This window comes from Setaria italica, chromosome II, assembly GCF_000263155.2.
Source record: "Setaria italica strain Yugu1 chromosome II, Setaria_italica_v2.0, whole genome shotgun sequence".
NCBI classification, from domain to species: domain Eukaryota; kingdom Viridiplantae; phylum Streptophyta; class Magnoliopsida; order Poales; family Poaceae; genus Setaria; species Setaria italica.
The window spans coordinates 41,737,721-41,754,306 of NC_028451.1; the positions used below are offsets into that span (position 1 = coordinate 41,737,721).

Genomic DNA, 16,586 nt, shown 5'->3' on the forward strand with positions numbered 1-16,586 from the left:
TTTTTTGAAACCCGGGTAAGTTTTTTTGTTGGGCCCTGTCCCCCTTTTTTACCCCCCCCAAACCCCCTTGTTGGTAAGGCCCCCAAAAAATTTCCCCAGGAAAATTTTTTTTCGAAGATTTCAAATTTTTTTAAATTTAAAACCCCGGCTGGGGGGGGTTTTTGGAAAATTTCCGGAAAGTGTAAGGGTTAAGGGTAAATTTTCGCAGTCTCACAAAAAAAACAGGAGGGAACTTTGGGGGGGGGGTGACCAAGAAAAAACCCAAAAAAGGGGGTTTTTTACGTGGCCCCGACTTGGCAAGGGGATGTGGTAAAGAAAGGTTAAAAAAAAGAAAATGGGGCCCCACAAAAAAAAAAGGTTTTTTTTCCCTTCCTAAAAAAAAAAAATTTGGGGCCAAAAAAAAAAACCCCCCCCCCCCCCCCCCCCCCCCCCCCCCGGAATTCGCTAGACTGCCATGTGCTGCATTACGAACATCTCATGTTCAGATCCTACTCTTGCTATGTGTAGGGTTGAAGGAGGCATATTGCATATACATGGGAATGTCAATGACTCGGATGAGACACGGTGGCTGGACAATGTTGTTGAATCCATCAGTAACATTGCCAAAGCTCACGGTAAAACTGCTGACATGCTTTTTTGATCTGTTGCCAACCATTTCTTGTTGCTCTCCAAGAGTATCACGAGTGCTATGTCTCTATTCTTATACACCATTCCCTGGCCTTTGTAATGCAGGACTATCTTGGAGTGTCTCTTCGGAGCATGTCGAACGTGTCAAATGGTATGGGCCACATATTCGACACCTTGTGGTTGACGTAAGATGCCGGCCAATCTAACAAAGCAAACGCGTTGAGAAATGCATTCTGTACTTACCGGGCCCTGGGATGCTCGGGCGCATTGTTGCATACTGTATTGTACTACAGTTATGTTCGATCGTGTTTTAGCCCAGGAGTTGCTTTTTACTCTCGTATTAGCCATCAGGGAGCCTCTGTAACCTTAAAAAAACATGTTATTGACGAAATTTGCAACTACAGCAAAGTTGCGTTCTTGTACGGATTATTTTATGTACCATTTTACATTAAAGATAATTTATGCTGTTTCTGAACATTTTAGTAGTTATTTCTGCAGTTGCTAATGGCATAGCACACTGTTGGGTATTTGCATTGATTCCGGTAGAGGTCATGGGACTCTAGTGAAAAGTATAATACAAGCCTATTTTATTTTGAAGAGGAAACAATACGTATGTTGTATATTTCTGCCAATACTTGGGCAGATTACAAGTATGTTTAGGGCCTGTCGAGGTATTTTTACTGACCATGATTTTGGTAATTGCAGCACTAATGCAGTATTTTATTCAAGAAGGCTAACCGATATATACGGCACAATTTTCATGAAAACCTCGCATGTCATACTGCTTTGTCCCAAAAGAAACAAAAAGGAGTGGCACTTGTTTTATATTTTTAAGTCTAGTTGTTTTAAGTTTAAATGGATTTATATGGAAAAAAAAGTATCACCATCTATGCCATCAAATATGTATGTTGTATGGTATGAAATATATTTCATGACAAATTTAATAAAACTTATTTGGTATTATAAATATTGGTGTACTTTTTATAAATTTTGTAAACTTTTAGATGGTTTAACTTAGGACGGAGTTATGAGTGTATTTTTTTTTTGGTGGGGTGGGGTTGGGGAGGGGGGAGATTGAAGTTATTTCTTTCGACGCTGATTGATTACGAGAGTCTATCACAGCTTCAATGTTGAGAAAAAAAATTGGAGAGTATGAGCGGATTTTTTTTAATATGACATTTTTTAAAAAGAAACACCTTGAAGTTCTTGATACTATTGTATTTTGCGAAACAACTATGATATTTCTTCAACACTAAAAAAAAATTCAGCCCCCTAGGATACACAGTAGAAACTATACAATTGGATACGTATCTTACCATGATTTCATGCTACATTGTTGAGAACATAATTGAAAGCGAGATTTTAACAGACCAAATTAAGATGCAAAATGCACTTTTTATTAGATGAACTTCAATAAACAGAAGAAAGGGACATTAAGATACTACAAGGCAAAAAAACACGAGCAAAAAAGATATACACAATCATCTCTCAACAATGCAAAAGCAACGTCCATTGTAAGCCTTCATCCAGCTACCAAGTACCAACCATGAAGGAAAAAGAGCAAAAAACAGTTACTAATGGTACACCGTTTCTACAATGGGAACATGCTACTTGAGCCTCATCGGCTGCTGCATCCCTCCTCTCATCATAGCGCAAAATTCCTCATAGTTAATTCTTCCATCCTGGGACAGGCAAATGACCAGCATCAAGAAGATGGAAGGAATACATGTAATGCAGCAGAAAAGACGATAGTGTAAGCAGCTTACATTGTCCGTGTCAACTTCTGATATGATCTCCTTTATCGTACTCGTGTCGCCCATCTCATGCTCGATCAAAGCTGACTCTAGCTCATCTCTTGTGATGAAGCTGCATAATGTCAAGGTAATCCTCCATGTTAAACAAAAACAAGTTATGCATAAGACGTACTTTGGAAGAAATTGGTGCTAATAAATGTGAACCTGTGATAGTATTATAACCAATAGTTTAGACAAGTTTTGATGGAAAAAGAAGGGGTGACTTATTGGTTAGCATTTGAGATGTCAATTTGAAGTACTCACCCACTGTTATCTTTATCAAAGTACTGGAATGCCTTGAACAAATGCTCATCTCGTTCGAGCTTGTGTCTATGCATTGTGGCAGTGATGAACTCAACATAGTCAATGGATCCATTCCCATCAACATCAGCCTGGAAAATGCCAAAAGGTAAGCATGCAAGGAAGCCAAGAACAAGATTCCGAAAGTGTACAGTAACTTAATTCCAGATTAGAACATACAGCCTCCATCAACTGCTTTACTTCAGCTTCTGACAGCTTTGATCCAAGTTTGGCTAATCCTGCTTTGAGTTCTTCGTATGTGATTGTACCACTGTTGTCTGTGTCCATGTTCATGAACATTTGCTTCAAGCCCTTGATCTCTTCCTCATTAAGGTTTGAAGCAATAACCTGCACATACATTTGGTAATAAGCACAAATGAAGGGAAAAAATAGCTAAGCAAGCATCAACATGAAGATAATAACCTTCAGAGCCATCTTTTTCAGCTTATTCATTGCTCTGAATTGCTTCATTCTAGAAAGAACAGCACTGTCAATAGGCTTATCAGATGCGTCTCCACCTTCTCTGAGCCAAGGATGTTCTGATCAAGCATTTAACGTACAAATTATTATTATTATTATTTCTGAAAAGTTGCTGAATTAGAAATTAACGCAGTGCTAGAAGCTTACGAAGAACTTGACCCGAAGTAAGTCTTTTCTTTGGATCTCGTGTCAACATCTTCCTAACCAGGTCTTTAGCACTCTCAGAAATTGATGGCCAAGGTTGACTTTCAAAGTCAATCTCCTCATGCAGAATAGCATCAAATATCCCCTTTTCGGTTTCTACACAGGAAAGAAGAGGATAAATAAACAAAAAAGGATAGCATTGCTGCTTAATAGTAGACATGTAATATGTTGAAGTGGTTCTTAGAGGTACATGTACCAGCCCAAAATGGAGGCACGCCACTGAGAAGAATGTACAACATAACACCGGCACTCCAAACATCTATCTCTTTTCCGTAGCTACGCCTAAGGACTTCAGGAGCAACATAATAAGCACTTCCAACAATGTCCCTGTACATCTTTCCTGTTATGTTCAAAAGGCAGCCAGTGAAGAGATAATGAGAAATCCCAAAGCTAGAAATTTAGGGTCTAATGCTATTAATCATCAAAAACTTACTGCAGTTTGTTACACCAAGTTCCCTTAATTAGGAATTATAAAAAAAATATCCAAACACTGAGATCACTGATGGAAATGTCCAATGAAAAAATACGGTCTACCTCCCCACAGCAAGCAATTTTCTTATTTTCATATATTCTGCAATTGCTAACATCACTAAATATTTATACATCTCCCCAAATATAAGGATCGCCACTAAGAGGACAATAAGATTCTTAATGTGATAGCAACTGGGCTTCAAACCAGTCAAACATTAAAAACCATTGAGCTATCATCACTAGTTTACTAGTGGTTTCTCACTCATAACTGATACAGAACCAGCTTCATAGTATTCGATGCCTGAAACTGAACATGGCAACAATCACCAGTTTTGGCTGGTTCTCTGTGAAGCTAGGCGGGATCAACAGGTATTCAAGTGACTTAAGTACTATGGCACATTATGTTTACACTTTGCAGTATCAAAAATGTTGCCCATGACATGTCCAAAAAGGTGTGAATTATCCACAAGCTCTTGAATTGCGTGGAATGAAAAAGTGCCATAAGTTCTAATGACCTGAAATCAGATTGTATATGGAATGCTAGCCTTAGCTGGGTTGTTCAGCAATATGAACACTGAAAACTACAACCAGCCACGAACCTCAACAGATCAAAGTTCAGAAATATATGTCTAAATGCTATTGCAAATAATGCACATTCCAAGCGTACATAGATCATATATATTCGAATTACCTTCTTCAATAAAGACCGAAAGCCCAAAATCAGTGGCCTTGAGCATTGCATTCTCCTCCTTAGTTGCGAGCAAGAAATTCTCTGGCTTCAGATCACGGTGCATCACTCCCATGAAGTGGCAAATGTTCACAACATTCACAACTGCTCTGCAGATTGTAGCAGCTGCCCGTTCTGTGTAGTGCCCCTTAGCAATGATCCGGTCGAATAGCTCGCCACCTGCACAGAGCTCCATCACCACATGCACATTGCTCTTATCCTCATACGCTCCCCTGAACTCGACAATGTTTGGCTGTCCGGACAAATGCTGCATGATCTGGATCTCCCTGCGGATGTCCTCCCTATCTGCCTTGCTGGTGAGCTTGCGCTTAGAGATGGACTTGCAGGCGTACTGCCTGCCTGTGGCAATCTCTGTGCAGAGGTATGTCACCCCGAACTGGCCCCGGCCAAGCTCCTTCCCAAGGGAGTAGACTGTGCGCACATCCTCGTACTGCTTGCCAAGAATTGTGTCCCCTGTGGGCTTCGGTGGGACAACTACAGGTGGGACTACTGGAGGGTTCATCGCCGGCGGCGTGTACCGTACCTCAGTCGGTGGCGGAGGAGCATTGTAACTGGGAGGTGTATGTGCTGGCTTTGCCTGGTTAGAATAGCCATACCCATTGGTAACTCCCCGTCCAGAATCCGGGGCCGTAGCTCTGCTGCAACACTGACCCATTTCTCTAGTCAAATTATTCCTTCGAGTTCCAAGCTTGCAACCTGGCTGCTGAGCAGATTAGAACTATCAAGAACTGAACCTGCAGGGATTCCAAGGAGGAAAGCAATTGTGTCAAAACAAAGCAAACCATTCAAGAAATATTTATGTTGTACTTTGAGAGTCATGATTCAAGACAAGATATCCAATACTGGATCTGCAAGCAAAACCCAAACAATAGGACTCAATAAAGAATAGTAGAAGAGTACAAAAGAAGCAATGCAAAGAATTGCCTCTGACACGACGTTGACCTCTTTCTACTCTGAACCCAATTCAAAAAACGCAAGAACTACAAGGAAACAAGGCAGATGACCATTCCCTTTGGTGGCACTGGAAGCAATAAGGAGATAAGGATACAGGCAAGTTTAGGTAAAGAGAGGCAAGGAAAAGGGCCACTGAAAGCAACAGCATCAACAAAGGCAGTCGGCACTGAGACCCAGGGGAAATAAAGGAAGCCACAAGACCCAGGATTCCGTATCGTAGCAATGGATTGATCGAGACAAGCGGAAAAGATATAAATAAGATATAACAGCTCGGGACTGCACTAAAATTTCCCTGTGCGAAGAATTTCAGAATACGAAATCCACTGAATGGAAGAACAACAGAAGCAAAAAATAAAAGACGAACAAATTGCTAAAAGAGGAGGTATGGAAGTAGACTGCTTCGTACGTGAGGCATGAGTAACATGGTAACAGATGAAGCTGTGTAGCACTACTCCAGATCCGGAAACACAAGATTCTACTCGCGACCAAGTGAAACCTACCAAGCTTCCAAGAACGAAAAAAGGGGACGATAATCCCCGCACGGAATCACACAGCAACCTCCCCGATCCAAGAAACCAAGAACTGGGCTAGCAGACACACCTACCTACTGAGAGGAACAGGATTCCAACCTCAAGAGACCCGCGGAAGCAACCACCCCTCCACCGCAGGAAGAACTGGGCTCAGGAGATAGGTCTAAAGATCAAATCTTGGAGGAGCAGCGGAGAAGGTTAGGAGGGAGGACAGAGCAAGGACAGCTCGGCGCGGCGACCGCGGGGAGTGGATTGGAGGTGGTGGCCACCGCAATTGGCGCCCCCGCGTCGATCGTGACAGCGACTAATCCACACGGGGCCGGGAGCTAAAGATCTCGCAGCGAGTAAAATAGCCAGGCCGAATTTCTCCAAGGAAAAGGTTGACAGGGAGAAGAAATGGGGGCGGCGTGTCTTGAGAAAAAAAAAAAGCTCTAACCTTGCTTTGCTGTCAGTTTAGATATTTGCGTTGCTTTACGGGAAGACGCGAATGGGGGGCGGCGGTTTTGCGAAAGGACCCTCTGGGTTTGTCTATATTAGGTGCAAACACGCCTAATTTCCATGATTAAGGTTCTGCTTGTTCTAGTTCTAGCTTAACAGAATATGGATTGCGGCTTGCGTGTTATTGTCATCTGCCAGATAAAACAAAGTAACAAACACCATGCAGATTGTAATCGTAACCTAGGAGCTAAAACAAACAAGGATAAAAACAGAGGAAAGCCTGATTCATTACCTTGCATACTTCCTGTGTTTATTAAAGATAAAAAAATGATTTACTTTCTCAAACTACTGGATTGATGGTCAATTGCTGCTTGTCAATGCAAGCTCTCTTCTCCCAGACATCACGCCATCATCTTCAACCTTTTCACTTTTGGTATTTTAGCTTAACTTTTTTTTGCGAAAATTTCTTTAGCTTTGAACTTGAAGGACGCTTGAGTAATAAAAACTGCGAAGATTTTTATTGTGTGTGCGTGCCCTGCTATGTTCTTTTTTAAAATAAAATAAAAAAAATCAGCCCTGCTATGTTTAAACTTGAAGGACGCTTGAGTAAGAAAAACTTTAGAGATTTTACTGTGTGTCCGCCCTGGTACGCTTTGAAATGGACAGGCTCTATGCTCTGACGCAGAAAAGGAAGGAGGTTAATAACACGCAATAGAAAATTCTCGGACAAGATGCGAGATCACATCTGACGATCCTTTTTTTGTTCCACTGCATGTTTATCTTCTACGCGCTTTCTCAGTCGTCCAACTGCAGTGCGGTAAACTAATGATTCCCTGACAGCTAGTGCGATTAAGGAGAGATTTAGTTAATCGCGTGGCATCTTGAGGTACGATTAGTCCTGTCCATGACTATAAAGCTTTGATAGTTTAAGTTAACGACCCTGTTAGTTGACTAGGTGTTGAGCGAGGATATGGTTTAGGTTCGTGACAGTCTACCTGATCACGCAAAGATTCTCCCGACGGGGAATGTTTTTGGTGCCGTGGAATAGATGACTAGACGTGCAAAGCACCCAAGCATGTCATCCTTTTTTTCATATATTTATTACTGAAGCAAGATTATGTTTTTCTTTTTTAAATATCAATCCTCATATATATGCAAGGGCATCTCCTGAATATGAGTTATGTATATGTCATTACTCATTAACAATTTTCTCACTAAACTATCGACAGTTCTACGAATTTAAACCTCCTTTGAAACATAGGATTCATTTAGGGATTTGTAGGATTGAATACTATACAGATTTTCCTGTATATGGCTTATTGGAATAAGGGTTGATGGCAGTTCTTTGGAACATAGGATCCATAGAGCAAATTTGGAGGAAATTTAATATGAGACCTAACTACTTGTAAAATTTCTAATCCTCTTTCTTCATATATTGCTTCCAAACACTCTATTAGGAACTTTCATGTGTTTCCAATTCTCATAGGATTGCAAGTGATGTGTGACTCCAATCTTCAATAATCCTCCGTTACAAAGAGACCCTATTCATATGGAATAAAATATTATATAATCTACATGTGTCTGAGTGCACTACAAATTGATTACTAATTGATATGTCTCTATGTGGATTTATAAATCCTAGAAAGGGACAAATGACTCATCTTTCATCAAAATGGACCCGCACTAACGCTCCGGTCTTATAAACTTCCTTATCACACTCTCCTCTCAGAGAGGGCACTCCCATCCAATCCCACCGTAGTCCCCAAACTCTTATCCACCTCCATAACCAACCTGTTGCTCCCCTAACATTTATATTGGTGTCAACCATCCTCTTTCCGATGCCTCAACGAATCCACGTAAGTCAAGGGGGTGTTTGTTTCTTTAGTCCCTCCTAAAATTCCTATCACATCGAATGTTTAGATACTAATTAGGAATATTAAACATAGACTAATTGCAAAATCAATTGTACAAATGGAGACTAATTTGCGAGACGAATCTATTAAGCTTAATTAGTCCATGATTTGACAACGTGATGCTACAGTAAACACGTGCTAATGATAGATTAATTAGGCTTAATAGATTCGTCTCGTGAATTAGCCTCCATCTGTGTAATTAGTTTTATAATTAGCTCATATTTAGTCCTTCTAATTAATCTCCGAATATTCGATGTGACATGAATTTTAGTCCGGACTAAAGGTCCAAACACCCCGTAAGATTGATCATGTTGCATGCCATTTTTCATTTAAATTCCAGTGACGTGAACTCTGATAGACAACCGATGCAAATCGTGCTCTATAACAATATACCTAAATTCCCATCTATTCATGATAACCTCTTTCACAACTTTAATCTTTGTCTAGGTCTAGTCATGGGTCCTGACAATCACGTTACACCTTTTTTTTTTTTGCTTGTTTGCTGAGGGTATGCATGGAATCACTGCAAGCAGCAAAGTTGGTAGGATGGGCATGTCCATGATTGTTCCTGGTGGGAGAAGAGACAAAGTGGCCTGTGAAAACAAAGTTGTTGAGGTGGTGGGAGGGGTTAGGCAAGGCAGGCCGTGATTTGGACGCTGGTTACGCGCACATGCCGCACGTTGTTGTTTACTCGGCAGAGCCCATCTTTCCTGTCATCCCCTGCCGCGGCGGACGCCACATGTGCCGGGGCCGGCCGCCTCAATTCCCAAACCCCAACGGACTCAACCGGCGGGATTCATTTGTTTATGTGCGACTTGGGCCCGTCCATCAATGCAGGTAGGGCGGTGGCGTAGATCACTGTTGAATTTGAATATCTGCCGTCCCGAATTTACTACTCCTATGTCAGTGTTTGAATTTTCCGCGATTTCATCCGTACTGAATTAGTAATTTCCATAATATCTCAAACGAAATGCCATTGCAATCCCGCACAAGTATTTCTTTGGGTGCGAAATTGATATTACACTCTTTGTGTCACTGTCGTTGGACAAATTACCGAGCAGTAGTACCGTACATTGGAGCCGAGCGTTGTTAAGAAGTTAATTGGAAGGACCATACTATTGTCAAATTGGTAATTGTGGGAACCGCAGTATCTGGTACAGGGTGTTTTCCATCCTCAGAATACTATTGTCTCAGAATACTATTGTCGTTTTGATTTTTTGATTTATAGACTTTGCTATGTACTTAGATATACGTTATGTCTAAATACATAGAAAAACTATGACTAGAAAATCTAAAATGACGATAATTTGAAACGCAGGGAGTATAAGGAGAAAACAGCTGATGATCGATAATACCCGAAGGACACATCAAGAGAAAAGGAGAAGAAATCGCTATTAGAATCAGTACGGTTGAGCTAGGTGGAGTAGCTGGAGTTCATCGATTCATTTGACCAGCTCTCACCTTCAGTTCAGATAAGAGGGGCAGCTGTTTACTCCACTGATGAGCAACGTGCGACGCATCAAGCTCTGCTTCGTGGCGCAAATTATTGGTGCGAGGATCTGAAGTGTGTGGAGTTTAAAATTAATCTTAATGCACAATTTTATTGTAGTGTTACCTAAACTGTAAACTAAGTAATTGTGCCTGCTGAATTTCATGGGGATGAAAATTTCTCTCTCAATTTATGAAACTCCATCATCTCTCTTCTCATAAAATTACTGATGCAGTATAGAAATTAATGCTGATGAAAAAATTTTAATGAAACTTCCTGGGACAGACTTAATTCGGTGCCGGCATCGGATCGCGTGAATCTGGACAAACGACTCCTTGGTTCGATGCCGTGGTTTGCATACACGTCCCCCTCGTCAAAAGTCCCTGCTATGACCATACAACTCTTTATATATTTTTTTTTATAATTTGCCGCGCCAGCGAGCTTCAGTTATAATACTGGCCTTACAGGGGAGGGTTAACTTGGAAGCCTTCTTTATCAATTATCATTCTCCTGACGGATCTTTCTCTTCATTTTCCAAACCACCTGGCTGCCTTGGCCTCTTTTTTTTTTTTGAAAAGTAACTGCCTTGGCCTCTACAACCACTCCAAGCAAAGTAGCAAACCGTCTAGCCCCACTTGGCACACAACCACACCACGGCAAGTGGTTTCGGTGGGGCGTATACCACACGTTGTCTTGAGAAAACAATGCCTGCCACTTGTGACCAGGGATTGCAAAAAGGATTTGGTCCTTCAAGATCGAGTTGCCATCGTCCACAACAACTGAGAAGATCTCAGTAATCAACAACCATGATGACACCAACAAGCCAAACAGAGAAATGGACACTGGCATCCAGGCTCAAACACGATCTCAACAATGTTGCGTAAACAGATAGATATATCTGGATTCGAGATTACAGGCAGAACAACCATGTCAGCAGAAAACGAACAACGAGTCTAAATGCTGCGACCATATTTAACACCAATTATCTGGGATTCCAAACACAAACTATATGGCATTTGTCAAACCCTCACTCAGAGGATGCAAACATATAAAGCCTATGTATCAATTATTGAACTACTAACTCAATCCTTGAGTAGTAACAGCCTCACAAGCTTGAATCTCCTGGTATCGATTTGTGCCATCAGCGAGCCTGAGACGAGGACGGAGGTGAAGCAGGGAACTAGCTCACGAACAGGCACAGTATCACATTTCAGATGTAGAGGTTGGCAGGTTGCAGACACTAAAGGTAGTACCCACTAAGTCCCTCTTATCAGCAGCAGGGCCCTGAAACAAGCTAAGGTTTGACGTTACATCTTATTCTTTTATAACTGTCAGCAAGGATGTGCATTATTACTCTTACTCCTAGTACAGCATCAAAAGCCAGGTTCGGATGAACTTGCGACATGTACCGAGTATGTCATACCGATAATAGGTTACGTTTTCTGAACGGTAAAATCTGTGCAAAGTGAAGCAATGAGGCCCCTCTTCAACAGCGGTGTACTGAGCTCCAAGGTGGAGGATTCACCATGCAGGCGCCTTTGACTTCTCCACAAGAATGATCCTTCCATTCCACTCAGTCTCGTCACATGCACGGATTGCTGCATCAGCATCCTCATCCTTCTCCAAGGATAAGAACCCAAAGCCACGAGAATCTCCAGTTCTGTAAGGAATGAAAACAGTAGTGAGTAACTTCACTCTAAAAGTGACATAAGAGTACAAAGGCAAAATGATCGTTTCTCAAAAGTTACTGCATGCTGCGAACTAGCTAGATAGGGCACTGAAAACCCAGTAAAATTTGTCAAGTTATAACACAATGCACAGAAGTACCAAAGCACTCATCAATGCAATAGAAGCTTTCTTATAGTTAATCGGTAAAAAGGTATGCCAGATCAACTCCAATGCTGACTGCTTCAACTTTTTAGTAGATTTGGCAGGATAAAATTACCAATTAACCTCTTGATGTTGAGCTGTAGGTACAATGATCTCAAGGGAAATGCTTAATCATTTAAGGATATTCCCAGCCAAACACTTCCCCTTTCCTCTTTTTCTCAAACACATAGGAGAACTGCACATCATTGTATTAAGAAGAGCGAAAACGTTTTACAAACGGAACACACACACTCTTACTCTAGTACATTCGCGACACACAAATGGGAAAGGCAACCAACAGAGGCAGGTCATGGCATCAAGGCACGCAGATCTTCATTTTCCTCTCCCACACATTAGTTGATCATTTCCACCACTTTTCAGACTGCTCGGTTGCAATTTGCTCTGATCTATTGACTAAAAGGTCCATTGTTTTGTATAATTTCACAAAAACAGAAGCCAAGGTTGTGTTTTTAAGTTATACACATTTAGCCAAGAAAAAAAATTGTTCCCATCATGATTCTCTCTTTTAGAAGTCCACATGCCGAACACTAGGTACAAGGAGCTTAGAAACAACGCAGACTTGCATACCAAAAAGTAGAACTTATTATTCTAGACTTGTTTGGAATGTTGAACCCAAACTAGAAGAATGGTTTAAATAACTACACTATTTAACATTTAATTGTGCAACAGCTTCATAAACCAGCAAAAAAGCATTCCATTCAAATTTGCAAAAGCTTCACAAATCACAGGGTAGCCTAGCCAATTCCCATGTGTGAGCAATCCATTTTTCTTTCAGTAAGGTGCGATCTATCCAATGATAACACTACCCTATGAAACAACAGTATTAGAAGTGCTGATTGCTCAAACCAGAAGACTGGCAAGAAAGATTGTTAAAAACAATACCAAAGGAAAGCTGACAGGATATAGAAGTAAGTACCGTTTATCGCGAACAACACGTGCACTTGTTACGCGTCCAAATTTGCAAAATTTCTTCTCCAAATCTCGTTCAGTGGTGGCATAGCTAAATCCTGCAATGAAGAGATTCTTTCCAGGCTTACCCAATCCAGTCTTCCTGTTGGCGGGTGGTGACCAATGATGCCTTCTTGGTGAATTATGGCGATGACTTGATGAGGGTGATCTTCGCCTTGGTGAATGCCTTCTGCAACATCAAAACAAATAGAAGAAAATTAACTAGAAGGCAGAAAAGATAATGAAGTGAATGCAAAATAAATATGTCTACAATAGAAGTACACACAATACATTTGTACTATTCAAGGATGCATGGCCAGACAGCATATAATAACAAACATGAACATGGTGCAATCATTTAAAGGAATTTATAATTTCAGTAGCCTGCAAGTCACTCATGGTAAGGAATTACCTTGGAGATCGTCTGTGGTGATCTCTTCGGTGGGGAGACCTTGACCGAGATCTATCATGTTCCCTTCTATGTCTATCATGTCTTCTTGAAGGTGACCTTGATCTTGACCTATCCCTCCTTCTTGGGGAGTCCCTCCTCCTCTTTGGTGAATCCCTCCTCCTTGGTGACTCTCTCTTCCTTGGTGATTCCCTCCTCCTAGGTGAGTGCCTCCTCCTAGGTGAGTCTCCCCTCCTTGGCGACTCCCTCCTCTTGTGTGAGGATCTTCGAGGGGATATAGATCTTCTTCGAGGGGGTGTAGATCTTCTTCGTGGAGATGCAGATCTTCGTCTAGGTGACCCATCACCATGTCGAGACTCTCTCCGTCTTTTCCTTTCTACAGGAGAATGATTCTGTGCATGTGGAGACATCTCCCTTGAAGAAGGTCGTTTGCGGCTGGGATCATGCTTTTCAGAAGATCCGGACCGACGTCTTGCTGGTGGGCTTTCAGAATGACCAACATCTTTGGCATGACGTTGTGACTCCATCTTCTCAGAATGATGGGTATGAGGACTTCCGACTGGAGGAGATACCCTCCCATCTGGAGATGGTGTGTCCCTTTCTAGTCTTGCAAACCTATCAGGGGATACCCTCCCATCTGGGGATGGTGTGTCCCTTTCCAGTCTTGCAAACCTGTCAGGAGGAGAATCAAATCGATTGTCTGGAGTTGAACTGCCATTTCTAGTGCCAGGATTTTCCTGCTCTGTCTGTTCCCAAGAGGGAGGTTCAACTGAAGTGTTGAAGTTCTCTTTGTCCTTACCATCAATGGGGCTAGACTTCCTACCATTCATTTGATCATCCTCTGACCCACTCTTTTCATTGTGAGAGGTCTCTTGTAACTTTTCCATGTCCTCATTTTCCATCTGAAGCGCAGGAGAGTTTGGAAGTTCGTCATCATCAGCACTGCTATTGTTAAGCTGGCAATCCTTATTACTATTTTCAGTTAACAAAGAGTCACCATGATACGCATCAGAATACATAATTTCTGGTTGAAAGTTTGATGCATCATTACCACTGCTTTCAGGAAGCTCTGGAGGCAGCACTGCACCAATCACTTCTGTGTTCTGATGTACATCACAGTCTACAGAAGTGGCCTGTTCTTTAGAGTTACTATTGTGAACATTTTGTTCAGATGCATCATTCTGTACATCAGACCCTGCCTTAAGAGGTTCTTGAACCTGCTTCAGCGACGATTCTGGACTAGTTGAAGCAGATTTCATAACATTGCATGTGATTTGATCATTCATGAAGGGCAGAGAATCTCCAGATAAATATGGAATTGCATCGGCTGGATCAACTAAAAGTCCATCATCCAGTGTTGGAGACTCATGCTGTGGCATTCCTCCTCCCTGATAATCCAAGTGGTCCAACAGGCTACCATCTTGGTCTCCAAATAACGGCCCAGGATCTCCACAAGTCCCCTCCAGATTTCTCTCAGGGGATATGTACTCCATCTGAATGTTAAGCGAAGAGCAAAGTTGAATAACATAAGCATATAACATAACTTGCTCGATTATACATCTGAAAAACTAAGTGCACCCTAAATTAGAGTGAACAATAGATAAAACTAACATAACTAAAGCAGCAAATTTATCACATTCTTGGTGACCTGTGTGCAGGATTACCTCATAGGAACTAATGTCAAGAACCTAAGGGCCTCTTTCCGTTTCAAAGTTTACTATACGTATTGCTCATGCAGGCAATTTGTGGAGATATGCCCAATCACTTACTTCATCAGGAAGAAGCATTTTTTTCGCTAGCTTAAAACTACCCAGGTTTGTTATGCTTTAAGAAAGAGAAAGCCTTAACTAAGCTACAGAGTACAGTAGCCAAACAATAAAATACTAGGGGTTAATTATGAAGTGAAATGAAAGGCAACGGCAATTTTGCGTATTGGTGTTCCTTCACCGCAGGGTACCAGCGACAAGGGGAAAAGGATGCTCCTGATATGATCAAGTGAATCTAACAGAAATACTACAATGAAAGGTCACATTACCAAGTCAGGTGTGACAAAGTGTGTTCGGCGAACCAAAAAAATAGAATAACAGTCATGACTCAAACTTAGCACTGTCTCATGAAAGATACTACAGGATAGTGATTCCAATTATAAAGCCATGTCAGTTACAATCAGAACCATACAAACCAAACAATGAAGCTCAAAAGTCAAAAGGCTTGTCTGATTTGTGCCCAAACCAACCTTGCCAGGATACGCTAGCTCACAGATTAGCAGTCATCTGCATGTCAGCCAGAATTTGGCAGTACACATCTGGGCACAAACCAACAAGCCTTTTACTGCTTTTCACAGTGGCTGCAACAGAATTCTACAAATCAAAGGGTTCAACTACAATTTTTTGAAAGGGAAAAAACTCACTCACAAGTCAAAGTATGGTTCCATACTTCCAAAACTAGGTCAAAGTTATTCATAACAGAAGCATTATGAGATGTTTACAAAAACCATTTAGGACAACCCATAAAAGAACCCTGCTGAAGGTTGATTTAGGGTGAATTTCTGCAAGTATTCGAGAAGGTTAACATTTATTATAACAACTGCTGTACATTTATACCGTTCCCACGCTTAGACACGACAATGCCCAGGACACAGCCTTTAGCATGTCACCAAAAACAGAAAACCCAGTGGAAATCAAATGCGCGGAGTACCAGAGATTCCAGCAAGTGGAATTCGATAACCTCCAGCGCCAAACCGGTAAATCCCGACCCGATTCCCCACCCAGATCCTCACTCCCGCTGCTCACACAGATCAAACACGCGCAACAATGAGACCCGACTGCAACAATTCACCACGTCCGCACCTACGCAACGGACCAGCCACGGCATCTGATCCAGGCACCAGCCAATCCAGCGCGAAACCATCACAGCCCGGATCGAACCCGCCGCCGCATCTAGGGCGCCCCCGCACCGCGGATCCCGAACCCAATTCCGAGCGAGCGAGCGAGCCCCGGTGGTGGGGAAGCGGAGCGCTCACCTCGGACGGCCCCGGCGCGAGCCACCTCCACCGGCCGCGGGTCCTCCGCCTCCCGCGATCCCTCGCGCGAGGTTTCCTTCGTCCCCCACTCTCCTCTTCGGTAGGGGAGAGAGAGAAGGGAGGAGGGGAGAGAGAGCGAGACGGGTAGAGATTTTTGGGGAGCCGTACGAAACGGAGGGCTCGTCCCGTGGTGTGGTGGCCGCAGGCCGGTTTGGGGGATGCCGCAGGCCGGTTTGGGGGATGCCGCTGCGCCGCGGTGCGCGTGACTGCGTGAGTAGCTGATATGGGCGCGATGGGCCCGGTCAACTGGCCCCCCGGTGCCGCGGGGCCCACCGGTCAGCGGGTCGAGGACGCAGCCGGTGGCCGGTGG

The 16,586-nt window shown here is 42.5% G+C and overlaps 3 protein-coding genes across 5 annotated transcripts in view; 1 reads left to right on the forward strand and 2 right to left on the reverse strand.

The window, feature by feature from the left end:
• LOC101786401 (tRNA wybutosine-synthesizing protein 2/3/4) overlaps positions 1-1,116 on the forward strand; it is a 7,767-nt gene extending 6,651 nt beyond the window's left edge. For all 3 annotated transcript variants that reach the window (XM_004957790.3, XM_012844232.2, XM_022824172.1), the window contains exons 10-11: positions 508-614; positions 733-1,116. In XM_004957790.3, coding sequence (XP_004957847.1) covers positions 508-614; positions 733-833 — 208 coding nt within the window. In that variant the 3' untranslated portion in view covers positions 834-1,116. The remainder of the gene's footprint in view (positions 1-507; positions 615-732) is intronic.
• Positions 1,117-2,002: 886 nt separating this feature from the next.
• On the reverse strand, positions 2,003-5,357 carry CDPK1 (calcium-dependent protein kinase 2). The gene is given in 9 exon segments (XM_012843970.2): positions 2,003-2,309; positions 2,394-2,493; positions 2,685-2,812; positions 2,901-3,068; positions 3,144-3,259; positions 3,348-3,500; positions 3,601-3,744; positions 4,567-5,178; positions 5,181-5,357. Coding segments are annotated over 9 exon segments (1,539 nt in total). The 5' UTR covers positions 5,224-5,357; the 3' UTR covers positions 2,003-2,234.
• Positions 5,358-10,795: 5,438 nt separating this feature from the next.
• Positions 10,796-16,432, reverse strand: LOC101752927 (serine/arginine repetitive matrix protein 2). The gene is made up of 4 exons (XM_004957795.4): positions 16,217-16,432; positions 13,198-14,687; positions 12,754-12,975; positions 10,796-11,607 (listed from the first exon to the last, which is right to left on the reverse strand). Exons 2-4 carry the CDS (start codon positions 14,685-14,687, stop codon positions 11,469-11,471), a joined length of 1,851 nt encoding a protein of 616 aa, XP_004957852.1. The 5' UTR covers positions 16,217-16,432; the 3' UTR covers positions 10,796-11,468.
• Between the last annotated feature and the right edge of the window lie 154 nt (positions 16,433-16,586).